We start from the raw sequence: 25116 nt of genomic DNA on the forward strand, positions 1-25116 counted from the left end.
CACCAATTGACTAGAAGATGCTTACAGTCATATCCTTGGTGCAAAAATAGTCTTACGTATCTAAAACACAAATGATAAATTCACTCTTTTGGTCACAACACCAACAGATTTGTTGTATATTGAACTTCCCCTTTCTCCCTTATTTTGAAATACATTCAGATACTCTTTAAATAAATCTTTGCCATGTTCCCCTACCAAACACAGATACACAAGTCTGCAGGCTGCAGACATTCCCTATTTACCGCCTCCTCTAATTTTTATTATTAGCTGCCAAATTACAAGAGCTTGTGGTTGGAAAATTGTAGCTGAGTACTGAGTAGCTGAACTGTCTCAGGCTGGCACATCAGCCACAAACTGTGGGCAGAGGTCTCTTTTCTCATTTGATAAAGAATAGGGCATAGAAAGAGCTGTACACAGGCAGCATCGTTTCCACAGCAAGGCCAGACATGCAGGAGACTGCAGGGTTACCACTGCAAATACAAGTTAGTGCCTTCTACAAAAAGGTCAAAGCATTAACTCCAGACTTGTAGGTGACCTCAGACCAACTAAAACAGTATAATTCACTGAACATAGTAGTCTAATTCACTGACCTACTGATGCCATTTTACCAAACATACTTGCCATTTTTTTTGTAGCATTCTGAAACCAGTAACCTTACTTCAGGCACTTTGAGTGATTATCTGCTGTTGGGAGATTTGCAAGAGGCAGAATTGTACTGTCCTGGAAAGTGAAAAATTAGATAACTCCTTCATTTACAGTGAGCAGCAGACGCAGCCCAGCTGGCCAGACCTTACACTGAGATGCAGGACTGAGATCATGCACCCATTTCTCTTGGTGGGGGAGCCACTGTCATGACTCAGATTCAGCATGTTTTTCTGAAGGGATGTCACTCTGCTTTTAAGGCATAATCATGAAAAAAAAACCAGAAAAGAAAGGCATGGGCACTAACATATTAGACCAGGCATCCATTTTGCCCAATACTTGACTCCAGTTAAAAGCCTAAGAAACAGAGTCAAGGTATATGCTTCCCTCAACATCCATTTAGGATGTAACTTAGAGAGCTCCATGCCTGAATACTTAAGAGTATATTTTATTTTTTTAATCTTTTGCCCACTATGGAGCCCATTCTCAAAAAAATGTAACTGGGAATAGCATGAAATAGCAGTTACCTTTATTTATTTTGAACCTGGAGCACAATATTTGCATTTAATATCTCCAAATCTTATCAAACCATGTCATTCAGTATGTTATACAGGCTTGTGAATACCCTCTGCTTGCTCTACTTCACAGAGTATAACTAAGGCACAACTAAGTCCACCACACACCACAAACTGTCAGATCAGTCTTCTCCACAAACACTATGTTGTATCTATCAGAACTGAATTTGGCCAGCTGTTTTCTTGCCCCACCACTTACCACTGTGAGATCCCTCTGACATTCCTCACAGTCAGCTTTTGGTCTTACCACCTGGAAAAATATGTCAGTGCTTTATTATTCATCCTCCATTCCAGGTAGTTTATGAGCACCTGGAACAGCAGAGATCCCAGCACACTTTGTTCCAGAGGACTCCAGGAGTAACATCCCTGTACTGTCCAATCTTCTTAGTTTTTCCATACAGTTTCTGCTATTTACCTAGTCACTACCTAATCACTAAGGATTACACCCAGTTTAATTTTCCAAAAATCTTTGAAACAGCAAATGTCTGGTTGTTTTTCATTTTTTGGGCTGGGGTCGGTTTGCTTGGGGTTTTTGTGTGTATGTGTGTGTGTGTGTATGTATTATGGTTTATCTAAGAAATCCACACATATTGTATTAGTTAAATGACCTTTATCAAATGCTAATCCAGTCATTCAAACAACACAAGCAGATTTATAGGGCAGAAGTTCCTGCTGCAGAAGACAACTTGTCTCCTCTCTATCTGTGTACAAGCACTAATTCTATTCTTTATTTTTAGGTTCTAAGAAGAGCCTGATACAGAAAGCAGGCTTGCTCTTAGCTTCCACTTTCCCAAACAACCCCCTAGACCCTTCTTGAAAAGCCCAGCACGTTTGCTGCTCTTCATTCTTCCATTCTAAGGCCAATTTAAGCAATGATTATACGCAACCGTGTGTAACTCGGCAACTTCAACACCGAGTTCCTCACAAAGTGAGAACTTTTCCTTTGTGCTAGGAATTCACTCCAAAACGTCAAGCTTCTGTCACTTTCCCCCAGCCTGTCCCCTGGAAATGAAGGGTCCACAGGGGAACTGTTCTGCAGTGAATACCAATGCAAATAACTTCTCTGCTACAGCTTTACCTTCCCTTAGCTCACATGTGATATTATGACTATCTATCAGCTCATCGGGATATCTGACAGGCTTTCTGCCTTTGACAGACAAAAAGCTTTATTATTTTTTTTAATGTCTTTACAAAGTTGTTCCTCAACATTTTTTTTGCTCTACCTCATTATGGTTTATATTTAGCTTGCCAAAGTTAATGCTCTTTCCTATTCTCCTCATTTGGATACAACTTCTGCTTCAGAAAGATGACTTATTTCTAGGAGTCTTGTTTACTTTACTGTTTAAGCAAGTCGTTGTTCATTTTTGTGGCTTTTCTTCCATCTCTTATTGCCCCTCCCTTCTCACACTTTACCATTGAAACTGCACACAGTATTCTAGAAATGTTGGATTGTAAGGTTTTGTATTTTAATTTAAGTTGGTGTTTCACACAAAATTCTCAACTTATTTGGGCACATATCAACTTGAAATAGCACTTCAGAAATGGTATTTTGTTAAGATAATGTGAAGGTTTCTCTGTTTCCAAAACAGGTTTTTTTCTATCTTGAAGGTATAATCTGCATTTGTTCCTCCCAGATGTTTTATTTCATGTTGGATATATTAGCATATATTTTGTTGGACTTTGGCCATTTAAATCAGGGAATCCAGATTGTTCTCTAGAAGTAACTGACCTTTTATTTAGTACTCTACAACCTGGGATTTTTTCCAGATAGGACTATTGATGAAGGGATCAAACATTGCTAGAATGACAACTGATTGACTGAGGACCTCATACAAACAAACAAACAAACATACATTTAGTCGTTCTTTACCATCAACCACATTTTTGGATTTCTCAGGGCATTGCTCTTTAATCCATCCAGTGCTTGCTCATGCTTGGTAAAGTCTGAACTCTCATTTTTACCAGTAAAAAAACACTTATGAAGAAGAGCTACAACCTCTGAGAAATATTTATTCTATTTCAACTATTTCCACTATATTTTGCCTATTTACATTTAAAATTGCACTAAGAAGTCAGGAACCTTAAAATGGGAAAACATTTATTCATTTTATTCATGCTTGAAAACAGCCAAACCAACTTTATCCAAATATTAAAAACACGCAACAAAAACACACATTTTACAGCAAAGACCAAGCCTAAAAAATGTCAGCTGTAGAGATGATGGTTTCCTAATGACACAATCAACTGAAAACAAAAGCTAGAATAAAACAAGCCATGCAGCTCAAATCTTTAAATGAACAAGCAAGAGAATTTGGCTTTAAGAGTTCTAAATATATTGAATACCTGGCTTGGTAATATTAACTTTGCATAGTTCTCTGACTACAAGGAAAGTTGCAGAAGAAAAAGAATTTTAAGTGCAGCATGGAATTTTTTTCAGAACTACTGGTCAGCCATCCTTGCAGCAGTACTCAGTAAAATAATGAAATGTCCAACACAGAACTCAACTCATAAAGAAACCCAAGACACCACGGGAAAAAATGTCAACATTAGTTAAATTTTAGGGTCCATGTTAGATGAGCACCTGAACATTACCTGGTGAGATGCTGTCTTTAAAACTGTGAATATGATTTTTCAGTGTATGACCAAGACAACAACCCCTTGCTTCGGCTAGAGACACGTTTGTACCCCTTTGCATGGAATTAGTTCAATGCTGTGAACTACTGGGAGAAGGTGACTGAACAGAGATCTGTAAGCAGCTGTTGAGGGAGAGAATAAATATCACTTCAGATTCTAGGAGGCTGAAAACCTCCTTCTCAAAGCCAAAGTATTTTTAAAATTAAAATAAGATTAATAGTTTTGTAATAATGAGTTCATCCTACTCTATACTATTTACATTTCACATGTACACAAACACAGATTTAAAAGCACTCACTTTCAGTTCTAGTATTTATATTCTAACCAGAGTTCCAAAATTCTCACAGAAGATAATACTGATAATTGTTCGGTTTACACTGGTGATGGAGAACTTTAGTGTTTTGCTTTGTTTTTAAGGCTTGTCTGTAGTATCTACTGGTAACAAGGCAATGTCAGATTTATTTTTTTATTTTAAAAAAGCTTGCAGACACCATGCTTGTCAACAAAAACAAAGACAGAAGGATACCACCAGTCTGAGGCTTGGCTTGAAGGCTGTGATCACTCAACCTAACCTTTAGATGCACAGGTCATGGAAATTCCCTCCTCAAAAGAAATAAAATATCTCTTTTGGGAAAGTGCCAGTTCTGTTAAACAGTCCTCAACCTCTTTTGCCAAAGAGATCATTGCACCACAGCATCTCTTCCACGTGTACAAGAAGCTTATACAATGGTCAAATTTTCCACTCGATGAACCAAACTGAAATCCTTGAGCCTCAACAGATTAATGTTCCTGCCAATGTACCTTCTGAACTGTCTCCCAGCAATTCTACAAACTCCAGGCACCTGAGGGATGCTATACCCTGTTCACCCAAGAACAAAAAAACCCAAAACCAACCAACAACAAAACATCACACTTTACCATCTACTCCAGATAACCATGACCAAAGCTTCCAAAGCATTGCATCATCTGGTATTAGCAGTGAGCTCAACCACACATTTGTATCATGCACAGACAACATAATTTGTTTTATTACTCAACATCCAGAAGCCTCTACTCTTTGAGCAAAGTCCTAGTCAGACTGAAGTCAACTAAGCCACTGCCACTGACCACTCAAATAGTCCAGAATTTCAACACCGGTCTCTCTTTGAACCAATCAAGTGACAGAGTAATGACACTTTTCAAGACAAACTCTGCCCATCACCTACCTTGAAGGATGAGAAGTCATATGGGGAAGTGGGAAAAAACTCCCACAGTGATTACTTACTTTGGGAAGATGACAGTCATGAGCGCTGATGCATAGCCTGGCTTGCACACTCCCTCAGAGAAATTGGCATACTTTGATGCCAGTTCTGGAGGCCTGTGGAAAAATGAGTACAGAATCAGGACTTTTCTGGCTATGAACTAGTTTTTGCAATCATCCAAGTAATTTTTCTCCTTATCACTTTGCAGAAAACAGCTGCAGGGAGTAATAGCAAACACAGACCATTATTTATTTGTTGCACTATGGCATCGCAGAACAACAAACAAAGGAGAGAGGTGAAGAGATCTGAAATACCACTAAACCACTAGTTTTGCTGAAAGATTTTCATAGCTAGCAAGGAAAATCTCATAGCTATCAAGAAAAATATCAATATATCATTTAGACTTCAACCTTTCAAAAGCAAAAAAGACATAAACAGCACTTTGCTTTAGCTACTTTTCTAAGTTATGATCAAAGTTAAAATTATAGAAAAGTATTATTTCGAAGATTACTTAAAGATAGTTTCAGGAATTTGAAACAAAGCTCCAAGAAGTTCTGGCAGGGTATCATCAAGGGATAAGTGCTTTCAGTATTTGGAAGAGATGACATTGCTGCTACTTTGTTGAGGTATGTCTGAATTCAGCTTGACTAGTGACTCTTGGGCCAAATTTAGAATATGCAAGGTGTTTTTTTCATTCAGTTTCTGTACAGAAACAAGATCAGCAACTTAATTAAAGATATTTCAGTCTAGCACATACATTTACCATAGGTCTACTGAGTGATCTGAAAAAAACATTTTGTTTCCCTGTTCACCACCTGCAACAGTTTTACATTTATCCATTTCATGAAAGCATTACAAAGGCTAATTCACTTGTGCTTTCAAAGTAACATTAGATATCTTAGTGTCAGCCACAATATGAGAATTGTTAATATTCCTTCAAAGAACAACATAAAAAGCATTTACAGTTCCATGCTCAACATTCAGTGGAAGCTGCAAAGACTCCATCGATAACGCTGTTCTTGCTACATCATTATCAGCAACAGGCAGGTAATGAAAGGTTTTTCCTCCAGTTTAACAGTAGGAGTCAAATGAAGGTGACAGTGCACATCCACAGAGCAGCTCCACAAAATCAGTTCTGAAGAGCCTGTTATTATCACAACCATGTTCTTTCCCAGGCATCACCAATATCACTTAACCAGCAAACTACTGCTAACTGCAACAAATGTGGATTCAGAGAGCTTGAAAATTACATATAGGAAGGACAGTAACTCCACGCTGAACTGACAGTAACTATTCTTCTCATACTGGTCACGCATCACCTCTCAAGAGGCCAGTAGCCACTTCCGACGACATGAACAATAGAGGGACAAACAATTTTACAACTAGCTGCATACAGTACAAAACCTCCTATAGGAACTACGGGAGAATGGTCTGGTCTCTCTGTATACAGAACCCCTGTAATTCCAAATATATTGATATATACAGAACCTCTATGGTTCTTTAAGAATAAAATCTATTTCTGCTGAATAAAAATCTAAACCTTCAACAGCAGGAAGAAAAATAAACTGGAGAAGATAAATAGTCACTGGAAGTATTTAATTTCTTAAGACCTTGTAAGCTAAAAAGCACCATAAAAAGCTTAAGAACACGGATCCTATTTAATTCTGCCACAGATATCCTGCATAGCTATGGTCCAAACATGTAATATTTTACTATCAAAATTCCTTAACTATAAGATGGCAGAACAATACATTTGGCCATTTACACTGTCAATTATTTACAATAAAAGTTTAGATATCTCTAAATATATTATAAAGACATGGAGAGAAAGAGACAGGTGTAACATTATCTAGCACAACCCAAATCCATTAATTTGGATTCCATAGGTGATGATATGATATCATAATACATTTCTCTAAATGAGAGAGATGAGAAAACATCTGAGACACGAGCATCCAAAATAATTTTCATTCTTACGCCAGTCAGGATCTCTTTATAAATAGGCACATGAAGCAAAGGCCTGTTGCTGACAAAACAGAAGGTTCTAATGGTGCTAAAGTATATCTCCTGACACAGACAAAAGGGAAAGCAGGATGTATGGATCACAGCTTGTTGGAGCATTTCAGATACAAAGAAATGTGGGAAATTTTAATTTTTATCAAGCAAACCTAAGCATTGCTAGAATTTTATTGCTTAGGCAACATACAGAAACCCCTAATACCAAAATCTTCAAAAACAAGTAGAAAGCAACTGGAATTTATCTGCAGCCACCACGGTAGTGAGTCATTGCTGGCAAACTTGTAAAACTATTTCAACAGCAGGCCTGTCTCAAATGACCTCAGTGGTCACACAAAATATCTTGTGCCACAAGCACAGGCATTTTTCTCTTTTCTGATTTAATGGCGCTTTCATTATCAAATTAAAATGTCACTCAGATGCCCATCATGGTGTTTCTGCACAAGAATAGCAGGCTGAGACCCTCCTGCATTGTGAGCCCACAGAATGCCAATCTCTGCATCCTGATGGGGGGGGAGCTGTCAGAACAAACCCACAAACCCACAAAGACACTCAGAGCTGCTAAAGCCCCCAGGCCGAGCTGTTAACATTTCTTGGATGTGATGAAGTTCATGATCCAAAGTGCCAGAGGCAGAACAGTTCTCCAAGCCAACTGTAGCTGCCATCTCGTATCATTCAACATTTGCTCATCTCCTTTCTTCGTGCCGCATTTTGAGTCAGCAAGCTACAGAAAACTAGAAAGGGGCACTCTACATTTTAAATCCATCTAGGGACATGTTTTATTTGTTCAATCTCTTTGAAATATGCATTGCATACTGTCACTGCCAACATGCTCATAATGATAAGCCCCTAGTAGGTGTAACCCAGAGCAAATTTAGAGTAAGGCTGGATACAGCCTTGCTGTTTACCATCCTGCTACCAGATGAAGCTCTCCAAGTTAACATCCCTTTAGATATGTACATTTGCTTTGTGGGTATTTTTTTCTGCAAGATCTACAAATCTTGCAGAGATCGGTCTTCCATAAATCAGGATGCAAAACATCCTGCGTGAAGTATCCCATCGAGAACTACACACCTTTCAAACAAAGCCAAGTTTGAAAAATCACGCTGTGTTAGTAGTACATGGTACTGTAATAAAAGAGCTGTACAGAACTGAAGTCTACAAATGAGCGTCTCCTTTGTATTTGATGACAATGTGCCTACCACACTGCTGCATATATTGCTGCATATATTGCTGCTTCTTTGACAATGTTTTTATGTCCAAATGGGAAAACCAAACACTATTACTTTCTTAGTGCTTTAGAAGCTAGTAAACAGCTTCATCTCTCTAGCCCCATTACTGTGCCTGAACTCCAAGGCCATCCTGATAATCCAGCCAGCCAGAACCATCATGATGCTTAGGACAGAAGGGTGCAAATCTCTACATCTTCCAGGTCCAGCTACATTATTCCAGCTCCTGATGCTCATGCTGGGCTGAGGTAGTTAAAGAGCTAGTGGAGACAGCAAAAATAATATAATTAGATGACACTGTGGACCCTTCAAATTTTGCTCAGATTTGCTGCAGGAGAAACCTAGTAAAGCAAAAAATTGCTCCAGAATAAATGAGAAAAACAAATCAGTCAGTAACTGTAAACATCTGCTGTTTTAAACAAGTGCCTGCATGAGGGTGAAGTTAAAGGGAAGTAATTGGCTTATTCCGCTGAAGAGAAAATGCACTCTTGCTTTTTTTTTCCTGACTTTTCTCTTATGAGACCAGCACACATCCTGAATTCTTAAGATTTTCTGTGCTTCTCTACACTGTTATGTGGACATCAATCTTAACAAAATTTCACAATTTGGATAAGTTAAAAATCCAGCTGCTTTCAGAGGATTTAGAAAAAGTAACAAGATTTTTCCTTCTGCTTGCATTTGGCAGATGTGTACCTTCTTTTAATCTCAAATATGAAAACGTCACCATGGTTAATTCCTTCATCGTGTCCTGATCAGGGACATCATGTCATCCTCATAAGACTGGAATCTAAATCCCTTTTAAAAAGAAGTTAGTAATACGACTCAGTGTTTAGATTACTAAAATAATGGCCACAACTAAGCTCATATAATTGAATATTACAAAATCTGCTTGAAGAGACAGTTTTGATGCTTTCCCTTTCCCATGGAATTTAAATTGTGGATTGTAAAAATCAAAAAACTTCATCTACTTGAGATCATCTTATTTGAGAACTGATGTCTCTTGCTGCTACTCTCGCACATAAAATATATGAACTGACACATTTCTGAAACAAGGAAAAGGAGTTCTTGGCAATGAGCTCTCTGGGCTGACCCTTCTTGGGGTTTCTTTCTCTTCGGTTCAAAATAACCTGAGTGTTATGCCTACAGAGCAGCTCTACAAAGTGTATGTCATGATACATGAAGAATGAACAGGAGATGGGATGAGAACATGAAATGAAGGCATATAAAACACAGTGAGGTGTTATGGAGCAATAATGAAATAATATTAGCACATAATTTTGCGTATCACTAAATGAAAACAGTTAATGCTGAGACCCCATAACTATACCCTGTGAGATTCAGAGCATTTTAATTTAGGTAGGACTCCCTGGGTCAGATGTATCTACCACATACAGTCATGGCTCAGTGTTGGCCAAAAGACAATTTTGTAGACTCCTGGAATAAAACTTTCAGTTCAGTTTCCCTCAAATAAGCCAAGGGATACATTTCAATCAGCATACAGTAAGAACTAGTTATGGGATTTGCTTCAAAATTGGAAGACTGCTCCAAAAAAGACACTACTGAAGACACATGCAGAATGGCTAGGGTGTGCATTTGTATGTATTTCAACTAACATCAAAAGGACACAGACAACTGAATAGTATTTGTTTTGTACATCACTTATAGCCTAACAAATAGACAGCTTCCAGTCCTTCATATTCTTTTTCATAATATCATAAGCTTGTAAAGCAGTGAATTCCATTTGATAGGGAAAATACCACCAGTTTACTTAAAGGCAGGGGAGGACACCTTCAGAAGGTTTGGTGATGCAGCTCCTCAGTTACTGCAACTCCGCCTGAGGAGGAGAAGTAATTTACATTCACCTACAGAGTAGTCAATCCCATACACCAGTAACAGCAGGGGACTGAAAAAATGCATCTCCACATCTGACTTTATAAGTAGAGTCACGACCATCATGTCACTCAGGGGGAATCCCCTGGAATGGAAGACACCGCCACAGAACCCTCCCCTGGGGTACATGGCTGGAGATCCATGCTCACCAGGAGCACAGTGCGGGTTGGGAAACACCAAACCAGGATTTTAAGAAGCTCCAATTACAGCTCTTACAAGTTTGCAAACTTGGGTTTAAAGAATTACACAGCCTGATCATTTGATGTTTGCTATTTTCCATCTGAGGAAAAAGTAAACAAACAAAAGAAAGGAATGAGTAGATAGAAAGAAGACGAAAAGCAAAATGCTTACATTGAAAGAGATGGGAACTGCATCTATTGCCCTATAGCCAGCAAAATAAATGTAAATATTTTCAAATGTTACTCCAGTATGTAAGCAAATTCCCCAAGGAGGTTGTATGGCCAAATACAAGGAAAGATAGACCAAATCCCTGTTTCTAAAATGACATGATGAATGGTAAATTCTGCTTCTCTACAAAGAACTGTGGCTTCTGATGAAATTAATTTACAATGATAATCAACACGTAGTTTTATTTATTTATTTGGATTACTCAAGAACAGCAGCTGAAGAAGATTAGGTTACATTAAATTGGCCCAGGACGACAAAGTTTGGAAGACATTCCACCAGAACCCATGACCCGCCTTCCCAGCCCTGAAGGAAGAGATGACACGAAGCCAATTCTGCCCTTGGGAAGTGCAGGGCAGGCAGAGGGGCAGGGACAGCTCAGAGCAGTAACACTGCAATGCCACTCACCCTCTGAAATGCCATCTTTGCACAAACACACTGAAAAGGCTTCCACTCACGAAAAAATCATGAGGATCCTACTTCCTTACTAAATTCCATTCCTGGTCTTTGCAACAGTAGAAATTAGATCACTAGGCAGAAGAAGGAATTTCAGATTAGTCTCAGCAGTGCTAAATGCATAAACATCTTAAGAAATACACCTATAAGTGATTATCAGAAAGGAGTATCTCATTGTACCATCCCTTATAGTTCCAAGGACCAAGAACCCTGCCTGGAGCTTCTCAATTAATAACCTTTTATCAATGCCTTAAAAAGTGTCAGGATCCTCGTGGAAAAAAGAGTAAGAAGTTTTCAAGGTAGACAGCTTTTGTTTGTTTAAGTAAGTAAATAAAGAAACAAAATCCTGAGTTTAACAAAATCCAGATTTAAAGGATGAAGATAAAAAAACCCAGCCAAAGTCCATGGCACATTTTGTATGTGACCTCATGCTGCATGCTCCTCCAAGATTGAGTAATATCCCCGACCACCTGATCTCCTTTGGTTTTTGTAAAATTTCCCTTTTTTAAAAAAAAGATTCTGTTTTGGTTACATCTTACCTTCAAGACTAGTAGCCCAGAGAAAAAGCAGGATTGTGTTCAAATAGACACAGATGAGGAGCAAAGAAAACAGTCCATTCCAGAGTTTGTTTGTGTTTTTAAAGAAACGTGGAAAGGAAAAAACAACTGGATAGAATACCAATTGTTAGACTAAACAAAAAGCATGAAATACAGAAATTTTATTTTCACAGAAGGCAGCTGCTTACCAAACAAAGAAAAAAAACATGAAGATGACTGCTCCCTGAGTTTTTGATAATTTACTAATCTTTGGACAAAAAACTTATAACTTAATGATGAAGTAACTTGCTGACAATCAACACAATTCCTCAATGTATATTGCTGGACTTTTATCTATTCTAGTTTCCATAGTCCAAAATTACTGGGTTTCCATTCTCAGTGATAAGTATCAGCATTCTGGCTTTACAGACAGGAGACAAGGATAACGTAATGGAAGATAACCACGCTGTTTGGAGATGGGGCATGTTAGGACTCAGTAGTCAATAAAAACTCTCTCAGCAGTCAACTCCAATTCCTAGCTGAACTCCTTTCTCAAGAACTTTCTAAAGAATGTATAAATGAACTCTTGTTTCCCCAAAGCCAGAAATTATAGTGCTCCCTGATATTAGGCCATGTGATTCTCAAAATCTGCAAAAATTAAATGCTGTGATTCTCTATTTAAACACCTCTCAAAAACCACTGCTAGTGCAATGGCCATAAGAAGTGAGGCAATTAAAAGTCTAATAGGAAATAAAATGCTCAGCTATCACACCCATTTTTGGCCAAAGAAAGGGATGGAGGAAGACAAATTGCAATGCCATAATTTTGTTGCTGTAACCTGTAATTCTTTATCACCAACTCTCATTTGTTACATCTACAAATGGGCAATGCTTTCTTTGGACAGGGAACAGTTTTTCTACTTGCAGTGTAATAAACCCAGCAGTGTAGGTCCAGGAGAGACAAACAAGTGCTAAAGAGATGGAAATAAATAATTCAATCCAATTAGAATCCAGGAATCCTCTATTCAGACCAACAGGAATCAGTACATCTGAAAACAAAGATACTTCCCCAAAACCCACAGCTGTGAGGAAAAAACAAGTTCAACTAAGAATTCCTGGAGCAGCATAGACAAAATTACAGTTTTATGCCTGTGGATTTGAGTGTCAAAATCCAGTGCTTAGCAGTTCCAAATGCCAAATGAGAAAATCTCTCACACTAAGGTTTTAATCACGAAATCTTTCTTCAGAAAAATGTAGCTCATTTCATTGTAGAATGCACCAAGCTATGGATTCAGTGTTTTGCTAGGTGTGAGAGCACACTAGAGCACAGCAGAATATTATGGAAAATATCAACTGTGATTTATTATTCGCTATTTCCCGTATCATTGGAACATCAAGCAAAATTATCCTGAAGACAGTAAAACAGACAAAAGGAAGCACTTTGTTATATAACAGGCAGTTAATAGGCAGATTTCTTTACATCAGTATGTATAGATGGGATCAAAAGCTATTAAGAGGTCTAAGAGCATCCCCAGTTTGGGAAGAGCAAAGCTTCCTCCCCCTCGGAAGCTGTAGAGCGACACTGGAGCAAGGACAGCCTCACAGTTGTGTATTTTTCTCCTTCCCTACACAATTCTACGGAGCATTTTGAGACAAGGTATTGGAGCAGGTGAGTCTTTGGTCTGGCCATTTTTATTTTCCTACAACAAAAGTTCAACCTTTTCTGTTGCAGTAGCAGATCTATTGCACAGGCAACTGGAAGACACTAAACCTTAGGGGAATAAACTCCACTTGGAAAGATCTCTCTCAGCTACTGAGAGAGATGGAAATCTAACACAAACACTTCACAACACCCTCCCTTTTCAGTTTCTTCAGTAAGGGTGATAAAGGCCACCCTTTAAACTTTTCTTTGGAAGGTCTGGACAGCCTGGGAAAAAATAACAACTTAATTCCTCTAAACAAAAGAAAAAGCCAACTTGATATGGCAAGGGTGCTTCCCCCCCTCTCCAGGCTGGACTGAAATTCAGAGGAAAAAACCACTGGTCAGTGAATAAAGTGCTCTAGATGGTACGCAGAGATGACCTCACAATTGGGGAATGTGGTTTAACAGTAGTTTTACAAAATGCTGTATATAGTCATGAGGTTTTGAGTTTTTCTCACTCCTCTTTCTGAAGCAGTAGTCCAAAAAAGGCTGTCTCTAGTGACCTGTATTAAAGACAGATGCCATGAATTCAAGCAGACATCAATTAATCTAGTAAGTAGCACACCGAAGCCTTAAGAAGAGGGACGCTACATATTGGCAGGAAAAATGTTTCCTCCAGAAATTTTGCTGTAAATACAGAACACAATCCTGACCTGAACGAACCCTTGCAGTTACTGTGACTAAAAGTGCCCTCACAAAACTAACAAAAATCCAAACTGCTTTAGGGAAAATAGAGAATAGATGGAACCTTTAACAGGAAGAACAGCTGCAGAATCACCGAGATCAAAAAAGCCTTCCTGTTTACTCCATACATTGTTCTAGTGAATGCTCTTCTGCTAAGATAAATGCTTTTTTTTTTTTCTTCCTTTGCTTCAAAGAGCAGCTGCTTGTCTGAAAAGGCTGCCCAACCAACATTCAAACTGCCACAGGTAAGCACCATGAGTCAGAGAACTCAATAAAGTTTGTCTCAAAGACAAAGTCCCAATTAATAGGACTGTCCTTCATCTTGTATCACCATAATTTAACTGAACACCAGCCCCAGATCAGGTTATTCATGGCTCTGAGAGAGAGAGCAGTGTTTTTTTCCAAATTGTTTGGTGAACAAGCTAAAGGAGAGCTCCAAGGCTGAACCATAAAATAGGTTTCCCTTTTTAACAGGACAAATCCTATCCTCTCCTCCTTGTTAATTCATCAAAATAGCAACACTTCACAAAATCACCTGAGCAAAGCTCCATGATGTTAAAACACAGCTTTGACTCCTATACAGATCAGAGTCCCTGACTCAAACAGTCCAGTGACACAACCACCTTTGGGAATTTCTGCCTTCAATGATGTAAAAAAAGGGTCACTAAAAAAGAGGATGAAAGGGGACAGGAGGAAGGCACCAAACATTTTGCAGCTGTACAGGACACAGCTCACAGTTTTGAGGTCTTCAAGGTTAACTCCTTTAAGGAACCAGGGGAAGATATTTCTAAGTAGGAATCAAAAGGTCTGAAATCAACCAGAATTATACAAACACATTCAATATGGAAATTTAAAACACTGTTTGTTGGCTTTTCAGTTTATTCTTTGATGAGCTGGAACAGATTGCACGGCAGACAAGGCAGAAACAGCACATATATGATCTCAGTTTTCTGTCCCTCCCTTTGTGGTCCTGATTCTCATTTCTTAGAGCAGGAGTGGGGCTGCAAGCTAGTGTTAGCAGTAGCATTTCTGCCTGTTTTCATTTCTGCTGTGAACAGGGAGAGAATCACATCAGCTTCTGTGTAATGTTAGAGTAAAAAGTATTTAATTAAAATTAATTTAACTGCTTGGTTTTCTCAAAAGCAAATAGAGAAAATCTCATCTCAGCCTCATAATTTAGTTCAAACATCCAAAACCTCAAAAACATCTTACAGCAACAACTGCTACATGACTCCTTCGCCAACATGTCACATCAGACAGAGCTGACATTAACCTTCCTGCTGCAAAGTAGCCTTCATCATGTTTTGTTTATTGCAATGAGCATCACACACCATCACCTGTCCCACCAGTCCTAGTCAGGTCTGGGGTCCTTTGGAGTACTTCTCCAGTGCAGATTCCTGAAGGAAACAGCATATCCTAAATTTATCAACCTAATCAAAACTTACCTTGTCCTTCAGTCCTAGAACAACTAAAATAAAGAGGTCTTTACTCATCAAAACTTACTACCAGGTTTTCAGTCTTAAGACTGGGAATGGAACAAGTAAAATAAGATACCCCTTGGATTATATTTAACAGGGTTCCTTCAGTCTCCTTCATTCCTCTCCTCTGCTAGATAGTTCTCAAGCACAGCAACAAGGTTTCTTCCATTCTTGCAGCAAAATGAAATATTGTTTTCTTACATAACAGATGCTAATCACAGCTGTTAAAAGTATGCCTTGGTTTTATTGCCCTTCCTCAGCACGCAAGAAGACTGTATGTGTTTGTTCTACTAAACTCTTTCCTGCCTTGATGACTTACTACATATTCTTAAAATTTATGTGTGGCAATCTTAGCAGAATGAGGCAGACAGCAAAGCTTTGATGTCTCTGGTCACATTATAGCAATGCAGCAGACAAAATTAGAGGCAGACTGAGTAGACTAAGTTGTCTCTTCCCATATGCTCCATTTACAAAACCTCCTCAGAGCCAGCTTATAAACTAAGGGCTGACAACTGAGCTGTGTCTGAATACCTGTTGGGGTTTTAGTTTAGTCTTAGTTTTTTTCCTGTTAAAGGAATTTTCTCCCATATGCATGTTGCTAGGGGACAAATAGCTGTACTTAAGAAAGACAAAAAGGGGGGTGGGGCGGGCCTGGCTAATCTTTTGTTTACACCTGGGTGTGGGGTCAGTTCGCTCTCAGCGTCTGGAGAAAGAAGCTGCAAAGAAAGGAGCTGCTGGTTCCTTTTTTTCGGCCGTTTTTCTTTCTGCTGGAAACAACGCCGGGACCCCAAAAGCCGCTTTCCCTGCCCTGCTGGAGGCCAGGCTGTGGCCGCCCTGCCCCGCTGCTGCTTTGAGCTTTCGCTACGCTGTAGCCCTGCTCGTCCTGCCGGCCTGGACCTCCGTGGGGTTCCCCTTTTGGATACATCTCGTCTGCCACCCGGGATTGGTGTTTGTGCCTGCCGTTCCAGCCTGCCGTTCCCGAGAGCCCGGGATCGGCTGCCCAGCGGTTTGTGAAGCCTTTGTTCCATCCCTTCCCGGGATCCCAGGGCACCGGTGCCGCGTGCTCCCCGAGCTCGCTCCGGAGCGCCCCCTGCAGCCGCGGAGGAACCATCGCACCTGCCCTGCTCACCGGGAGCCGCCAGCGCCCCTGCCGGCTGCGAGCAGAACTGCACCCGAGGGGAAAGGGCCCGACAGCCGAGAAGGCTGGCACTGGGTTTGTGATTGCTGTTACTGCCAGAGTTGTTGTTGTTTTGTTTGACTGGTTATATACATATAGAGAGAGAGAGAGAGAGAGTAAAGAACTGTTATTCCTATTTCCCACATCTTTGCCTAAAGGCCCTTGATTTCAAAATTATAATAACTCAGAGGGAAAGGGGTTATATCTGCCACTTCAAGGGAGGCTTCTGCCTTCCTTAGCAGACACCTGTCTTTCAAAACCAAGACAATACCATAGCAAGTGTGTTCTTCAGAGTAAGTGACAAGGTTCAGAGGCAGGCTTGATAAACAGTATAATGTTCACCTGCTGGAATACACTTGATTTCCATTCAGTCTTCTGATGGGGGTTCCATACAACATTTTCAAGAGCACGCAAAGAGGAAGTAGGTTTCTCTTTGGAGGTGGAACATTACTGCAAGAAGGACCAGGCAGGCACAGAAGAGTTGATGCTTGGTGGTCACACACACACCTTCAGGATTTTCAAGAGAGAAAGCTCTTGCATCAGTTTAAGGATAAGCTCACAACAGCTTTGATTCAATGCAGGCAATAACAAATCACCTGCTTCCAATGTGTGCTGGTGCTTTGTTTTTTATGACCAAGATCAAGAATAAAATGATGAACACCAGCGTTTTAACATAAACTTCTATCAAAACCCATGATTCCACAGAACATCTAGCAGTATTTCTAATCTCTTTAACTGAAGTTTTGGGAATAATCAATGCTTAGTTAGCCCAATTCATTCAATTTTTATAAGTTATTCAGGGAGCAGGAAGGTCTTTGTAGGAGGATATTCAGTAACGAGAAGCATTACAACCTCACCAGTGCAGAAGCTGGCCAAAACTGAAGTAATTTGTCTCTGAGTTTTAGAACAGATTTCTGAAGGAAGAATATGAAGTGTGGCTTTTAATGTGCCCTTCTCTCAAGAGGACAAAGCAACACAAGGACCCCCATGCCATTTATGAGCTATTAGAGATTCCCTGAATGGGGGTCTTGCTACTAAAGCCAATTCAGCCTTCTGTGAATGCAACAACTGTAAAAGTTTTGCTCAAACAACAGCAGTAGAACAACAATAGTGGAAATTGTTACTAGTTGTAACCCTATCCACTCCCGGAAAACAAATAAATAAACATTTAATTAGGTTAACGCTACTGTGGTGAAGAACTACAAGCAAAGTAAGCATTCCACCTTACACCTACAGAGGAGGAAAAAGAACTGAGATTTCCCAGTTTTGTGCAACTAGTCTGGCTGATTAGAAGAACACAAAATGTAAAAACTTAGTCCTAAAATGAACACATCAAAAAAGAAATCAATCTCACACATAGCAGGCACCTTCATGGATATCCACATGAAGAGCAAGCCCATCTCAAAAAAGGATTCTTTTTTTAATAAGCACAGTAACTGGAACTATAGGTATTACTTATTTTTTCTCTGTGAAAACTCATATTGGCAAATATGTGACTGTTCTCAGAATCAAAAATGGGTTGAAAAGCTTATGAGTCATTCCCTTTTGCTTTTAAAATACTTGTACTTCAACTTTCTGCCAAGGATATGGAGAACCCCTAGTGTGTGAAGATTTATTAATAATGTCTAGTAGCCCAAAAAGCCCTTTGCTACTTCTTCAGAAATTCTTTTAAGAATCTTGTCCAGACATACCAATTCTAAAGCACATAAACTTAGGTATCTACTCCTTGATATTTTGTTGTTGATATTAAGGAGAGAATTTTTTTCTATCATCCAACCAGAACAAAACTCCGCATTTACTGCACACTTCTACCTTTCTATAAATACCTTATCACTGCCTCCCCTTACATTCTTGACAGAACTATTTTTCCATGAACATTTCTTTCTTATGAAATGGAACTTTTGGGGCAAACAGTATAAATCTGCTCTAAACAATGCCCAGCCATTCATATTTCTTGCTTTACGTGCTTTTCCCACATGGTTTGGTTCATAATTACTTCCAGCTTCAGGAAACTCGCCCTTTTAGAGGCACCAAACATAAGTTTTTGACTTTGTTTGCACTTAACAAATCAAGCAATGAATCAATTCTATCTAAGCTGCCAGCGATTCTGAATGCTACGGTCTTTTATCTTCTTCTTCATCAACTGAAACTGTGTCTAACACAGAAATCCCAAAGTTACATAATAAAGACTCCCATGAGAAATCCTTACCAGAATGCCAAAAGACCAAAATTGAAAACAAACTGAAATGAACTATGAAGAGCAAAACAAAAACAGGGATGGCAGTTACATCCCACCCAAATGTGGGAGAGGTTTGATGGATGAACAACAAACAGCCAGGTAACTGAATTGCTATAAATAGCTCAGGTTAATTTTCTTAAATATTTCAAGTGCTCAATCAGTACAGAATGGAAGAGATTGGGTAGAAGGAGAAGAATTAAAAGTCTGAAATGAAAGAGAAGTAAATAACCAGTTGCCAGGAAAATACCAGTATGCTAAGCCTTGAAATAATGTTTCAGAAAAAGCATCAGGGCACTCTTGCATGCGATGGCCAGAATCCTTTAATGTAGCACATGAGAGACACTCTTAGTCTTGGCTATGCAGGACAGGACATCATTGGGACTTCTCACTTCTTTTCTTTTGTCCCTTGTTCAGGATTGCAGGAATACAAAAAGACAAATTGAAAAAAAAACCCAGTGCAGAAAGAAATCCCACAGCACCAGGCATGGGGAAACTCCAGCATTCCAACACGTTTACTGCTTATTTTTTCAGTGTTCAATGGCAAAGTACCACACAAAGACACAAACAGTTTCAAAGCAACCTCCCAGCCTAGAAAGAAAATGAGGGGAAGGGGCTCTGTTTCAGTTCTTCATTATTAAAGCTCTGAAGTAAAGACGTTTCAACAAACATAAGTAACCCAATCTGTGTGTTTCTCTAGCCCAAACTCCCTCCATTTTTATGGTCTTTTCAAAGTCTAGATCAAGTTTCATTTGAGTTTGCAGGGTGAAGGTTGTTATTTCTGGCTTTCCCACCCCCCCAAGACTCAATTTCTTTGTCTTTTCTTTTTAACACAAAGTTGAAATCATCATGAATATTCACAAAAACTTTGTTGCACCTCCCAAATCTATTTTATAATAATGAAGAAATACGTAAATACACAACATCACAAGATGTCTAGCAAAATGCAAAGCCCACTGGAAAAAAATATTCCTCCTTTTAGTTAAGTCCTGCCTAAAGATTCCTAAAGTACATGATATAAAATATATACCAATATAAAATATGTACCATATAGTTAACAGGGTGTACTTGTACAATATGTTAGTATCATGTTATTGTTATCAACCATAGTGATCTTACAGCCATTTTTGTAATTGAGAGGGGCAACAATTTTTTGTTTTCCTTTTTCTACATTGAAAGAAAATTGTAAGACCCACTGTTTTGTTTAAGTGCAGAAAGATTCCATGAAACTCAAGTGTATCTTCTAACATTTGTTAAACTTTATGAGGGAGTGGTTCTTCCCCAAAGTCAAACCCTGGGAAGCTTTTCCCATCATTCATCAGCTGAGATTTTGACATCCAAGGTTTTCAACTGACTATGGCAGAAGGTGAAAAGATCTACCAAGTTCCTACGAGGAGCTTTTCTCTGGCTGTTGTTTAGAAGCATCAAATCCCCAATATAACTGAAGTTATGCTAAAGTCCCTTTGAAAGTAGATTCTGAAGGATGAGTTTGAAACAGGGGCAGAAGCAGTCATTAGCTTCCTTCTCACTGAGGAAATGGCACACCAGCAGAGCAGGAAGGAAAGCTGGCACAGAAGCAGCATTGTGCAACCGAGAAGCCCCCAAATCATTTGGATTATTACAAAAAAGGAACTTTCCATATGCTCAACACAAGTGAATCTACACTTGTAAACTGCCAAGGCAGACTCAAAGCAATCACTTAGGTGACTAAACCAAGCATTCAGAGAGTACTAAGTGACAGAAGCATGACCATGCAACCTTCAGCTTGGCCCACTTAATAAGCATTAAATACAGTCTATAACTAATTCCACGTTCATATGCTGATCCTTCTTTGGAAATCTCATTTAATTCAATGCAAACATAGATTCTGCTCAGGGAATGATTCAGAATTTGTAGTGAATGAGACTCTTGTTTCTAAGACCTGGCTAGCCTCAAAGAACTACTACAGTATAAATATTTAATAATAACAAAAGCATGCAACTTGTTGCCAAGCTCAGATGTTATAAAGTGACTGCAAATCTTGGCATTTGGTGGCACCTAGTAATCCACTGGCTGAGTCACTAATGTGATTGATAGCCTTAAGTTGTTCAGGAACTTTTGCCCCCCAAGAATTAAAATCTGTGAATTGTATCATATTTTTTGTATAAGTGCTTTTCTCTACACAACCAGCAAATGTCGGATATTATCCTTAGAGGTTTTTAAAAGGCTCCTGCTGCTTGGGAAAACTCTTTAGCAGGGAGATGCAACTGGCCTGTTTCTATATTTAGGGCGTATTTTGTTTGGATATTCTAATTCTGGTAATGATGTTATGGTTGGTGCAAACATAACTAAAAGATAAACTCCTCTTGGAACAGATCTTTTTCACTAACCTGGTCCTGAGGAGACTTATGTCTTGTTTTGACTAAGGGAACAATTCATTCATAAACTGCATGGCCTACGGACATCCTCAGCTTTCCATTCACCCCGTATGTCATTAACAATCCCCACCTGGATACCATCCTGCCCTTTAAAAGCTGTTAGATTTTCAAAAGAAGAGCTATCCTAGTCACAGGCACCAAAAAGGAAGCATCTTCCATCTTAATATTCTCCTTTCCAGCAAGACTAGTCAAGACCTGTCATTTCCATGAAGAATCCATACAGTATCTTTAAAAGTGGCCATCCCCTTACAGCTGAGATTCTTGTCCGTATCAGCCTCCCTAATTACAGAAAGGCATTTATCAGACATACAGCTCCCACAGAAAACACTATTCACGTGCTTCTGACACAATTCCTTCCAAAGTGAACAAATCTGATTTCATTACCATTTCCATGAATTCAGAGAGAACAAAACCATTACATTCCTGTAACCACAGCAGACTGTACTATATCTGAACAACATGCCCTGGACATCTGCAGGGTAGAGGACATTAAAGTAGCAATGCATGAAAAAACTAAAGATGCAAAGGCAAATGGACACATTACTACTTATTTACGTCAAATGCTTTCCTTTGTATGACATTTAAAATGCAAGTCAGGGCAGTTAAGTTTTAATGCAGACCTACCTTTGTTGAAAATGTTGAGTCTTCCGGGCCATTAGTTTCAATGACATCAACTGACACAGCCAGCAACAGGTTTTGAGCAAACGAAAGATTAAGAAAAAAAACCTGAAGAAAACTAATTGTTGCCCTAAGTGCTTCAAGTCACACAAGTTTCTCACATGCTGTCAATTAAGTGAACCCTATAAAGTTATGATCTATGGCAAGATTCCACCAGAACGATTATATCACAACGACAGACATAATTCAATTATTCCTGCCAATAAAGTCATCAGTGCAGAACATATTAGTGCTTTCAACTCTAAGCAATTTTTTTTAAACCAGAAAGTGCTTCTATGATGGCACCATCTTGACTGAGTCACAGACAGTATTTTTAACCACTAAGTTCCATTGAATTCAGTCTGTACTTAGAAATTTGGTACCCTGACCACAAAAGGTGAACTTGTAGAATGGTAGCAAAGTCCTCTAGACTATCAGCCATTTTTCTTTCAAAATTTATTTCATATATTTTATGGTATTTTCAGCCATTTTCTGTCTTCCTTGCTATCAAAAAAAAAACCCAAACCAAACAAAAACAAACCAACCAACACCAAACAAACAACAAAAAAAACCAAAAAACAAAACAAAACCAACAAAAACACACACCAAAAAAAACCAAACAAAAAAAAAAAACCAACCCCAAGCCAGAATAATTTGGACCCGAAGTGAGCTCTGCAGGTCATCAGTTCTATTCTCAAAGCAGGATCAGCTTTAATTCTACAGAAGAAACAAATAAACAACAACGAAAACTAAAAAACAACCAAATAAAACCTAAAAAAGCTGCAGTTAAAAAAAAAATTATTTCACCTACATACTGTACTTACTTTCTTTTTTCCTTAAGTTAACTTACAGTACTTATTTTAAGCATGCTGATTTTGTTACAAGTCTTTCTAGAAGCTAACTTTAGGACTTCGGAAAATAAACATGCATATTTAGAGAACTATATAAATATATTTTTTTAAGTAGTTAACAAAATCTTTCTTTAATCAAACTAATGAAGAGTTTTTATCATGGGGAGGTTTTAAGAAAATAAATCCGTGTTCTGGAAGCCCTCCAGCAAGTAAAAACCTCACTTCGCCTCATACTGAAGAATAAGAAAAAACAGACCATGCTTTGGAGAGCTGTAATCAAATAGGTAAGTCAGCAAAGAAAAAAGAATGGAACAGAGGCTTGAGGGGAAGGAAGACTCAATGGGATTTGCTAAAAGCAAAATGAAAAGGACACTGCATGCAGAAGGAGAAGGAAGAGCAAGACTGAAGCAGTGGTTTGGACACAGCACGAACTGGGATGCCAACTGTGTGTGGACAGTCACCAGGCGTGTTCAATAAATTGGACATTACAAAATACACAAAAATAGCCTGGAAAAAAACAATCAGTCTGGTTAAAAACGTTAAAAATTTTTTTCCCTCTCCAACACCCAGACATTCACTCAACCGTTACTTACCCACTTCACAATTTTGGATTAAATCTCTTTGCTTTGACTTCTGCATGCATAAATTGAAGGTAATGTATCATGTGAATCTCATCCCACAGTGTTGTATGGGTACACACACTATTGTCTCTAATTCACTACAATGTCCCAACACAAAAAATTCAATAAAGAAAATGGGTAACTCTGCCACCAGCATGGGTTCCAGACAGCATGCAACAAAAACTGCATAGAACACTACACTGAATGAGACCAGAAAGAAACCTTGAGTTATTCACGCAGTCAACGCTATCCTTCCTGACCACAGAAAAAGATACAGAGCCTTTGGAGGAAAGTAAACAAATAAATAATCAACATTCCTTCTTTCTCATACACATTCTACTACTTTTTGCCATATGTTACTATAACTGAGTTTATGTACCCAGCTGCTTCTACAAAAGAAGCTCGTACCTAGAGACTTTCTCATCTCCTGCAAGCAGCAGTTCCCAGCACACCTGGGAGGATTTTATTCCATTATGGAAGCTCACAGGTTGCTCATCATCACTAAAGTGAATTGTTTCACCCGATAGGTACAATGAAATTTTCAAAACATTAAGAATGGGGTTTATATTGACATGACATATTGTGCAGGGGAGGTATTCTCAAAGCCACGAGATTGTGCCCTTTTAAGTAGAAGGCTTTTGATAGTGTTTTTTCTCCCAACACCAAAATTCCGTCAGGTTGCTGACCCCAGAAACAGGGTCGCTACTGACCCCTAGTGTTCAGCAATTCAGGCTCAATTCGACTGACTTAAGGCAAAAAGCACGAGGAGCATCTTCATCCTTCAGCTCTACATCATCCTTCTGACACAGCAAGTGGTCCCCTTGTGCTGAGCTTCTTTCCACTCTATTTTATCAATAAAAATAGTACTATCAATTTTTAAAGAAACAAGTAGAAAGGAAATATAAACTCCTAAGCATCCCAGCAAATTGTAGATTCACATTCCTTCTGCTTTCACACCTTTAATTCATTTTTCATTTGAAAGATTAAGAGAAGGATATCTAGAGCAGACTGACAGTCATGGCTTCAAGTGGGTATTTATAGTCTCTTGATCAGTTATTAAGGAATTAATGACAGGGAACCACAATCCAAGCTGGCCTGCAAAGCCTAGTGCAAGGAAAGGAGTTGTAATTGCCAGGCTGCTGCAGGACTTGGCTGTCCCAGGTAGAAGTGTAGAGTCCAGTGTGCCAGCTGCCCAGGTGACATAAAAGTTGCTTACAACAGAAAGCTGTAACTACAGAAATTAAGAAGAATCCTACTGTTCTACTTACAATTTTGAGTCCAGGTTCAGGAGAAAGCCCAGTTTGTCATATTCTGGAAAACAAAAGCAAAGGACACAGTATCATAAAAACTGCAAGTGTCTCCTCTGCAAAAGGCACCAAAACCAAACAGCAGCAACTCCTTATAGCAGCTGTAAATACAGATTATTGTTATTTCAAGGTATTTCTAAATTAACATTTCTCAATCTCCAGGAAATATCAGAGCAAGAGAACACATAGGTAATCATTAATTTAGAAATCACTAGAATTAATCAAGCTATTCAGAGCCATAAAAAGGAAGCATTACTGAAACCACTTATGCAGTGATAAACAAAGCTTTCCTGCTTGCTGTACAAATAATTTTGCCACTAAACTGTATGACAAACATTCCTCCTAAGTTCTGATGTGTAGAGCT

The 25116-nt window shown here is 38.9% G+C and overlaps 1 protein-coding gene across 8 annotated transcripts in view; it reads right to left on the reverse strand.

The window, feature by feature from the left end:
• Positions 1-25116, reverse strand: part of ST3GAL3 (ST3 beta-galactoside alpha-2,3-sialyltransferase 3) — a 192496-nt gene that overhangs the window by 105305 nt on the left and 62075 nt on the right. For all 8 annotated transcript variants that reach the window (XM_019291537.3, XM_039555684.1, XM_019291540.2 and 5 more), the window contains 2 exons: positions 24714-24756; positions 5116-5208 (listed from right to left, as the gene is read on the reverse strand). In XM_019291537.3, coding sequence (XP_019147082.1) covers positions 5116-5208; positions 24714-24756 — 136 coding nt within the window. The remainder of the gene's footprint in view (positions 1-5115; positions 5209-24713; positions 24757-25116) is intronic.

Source organism: Corvus cornix, chromosome 8 (assembly GCF_000738735.6).
Source record: "Corvus cornix cornix isolate S_Up_H32 chromosome 8, ASM73873v5, whole genome shotgun sequence".
Taxonomy (NCBI): domain Eukaryota; kingdom Metazoa; phylum Chordata; class Aves; order Passeriformes; family Corvidae; genus Corvus; species Corvus cornix.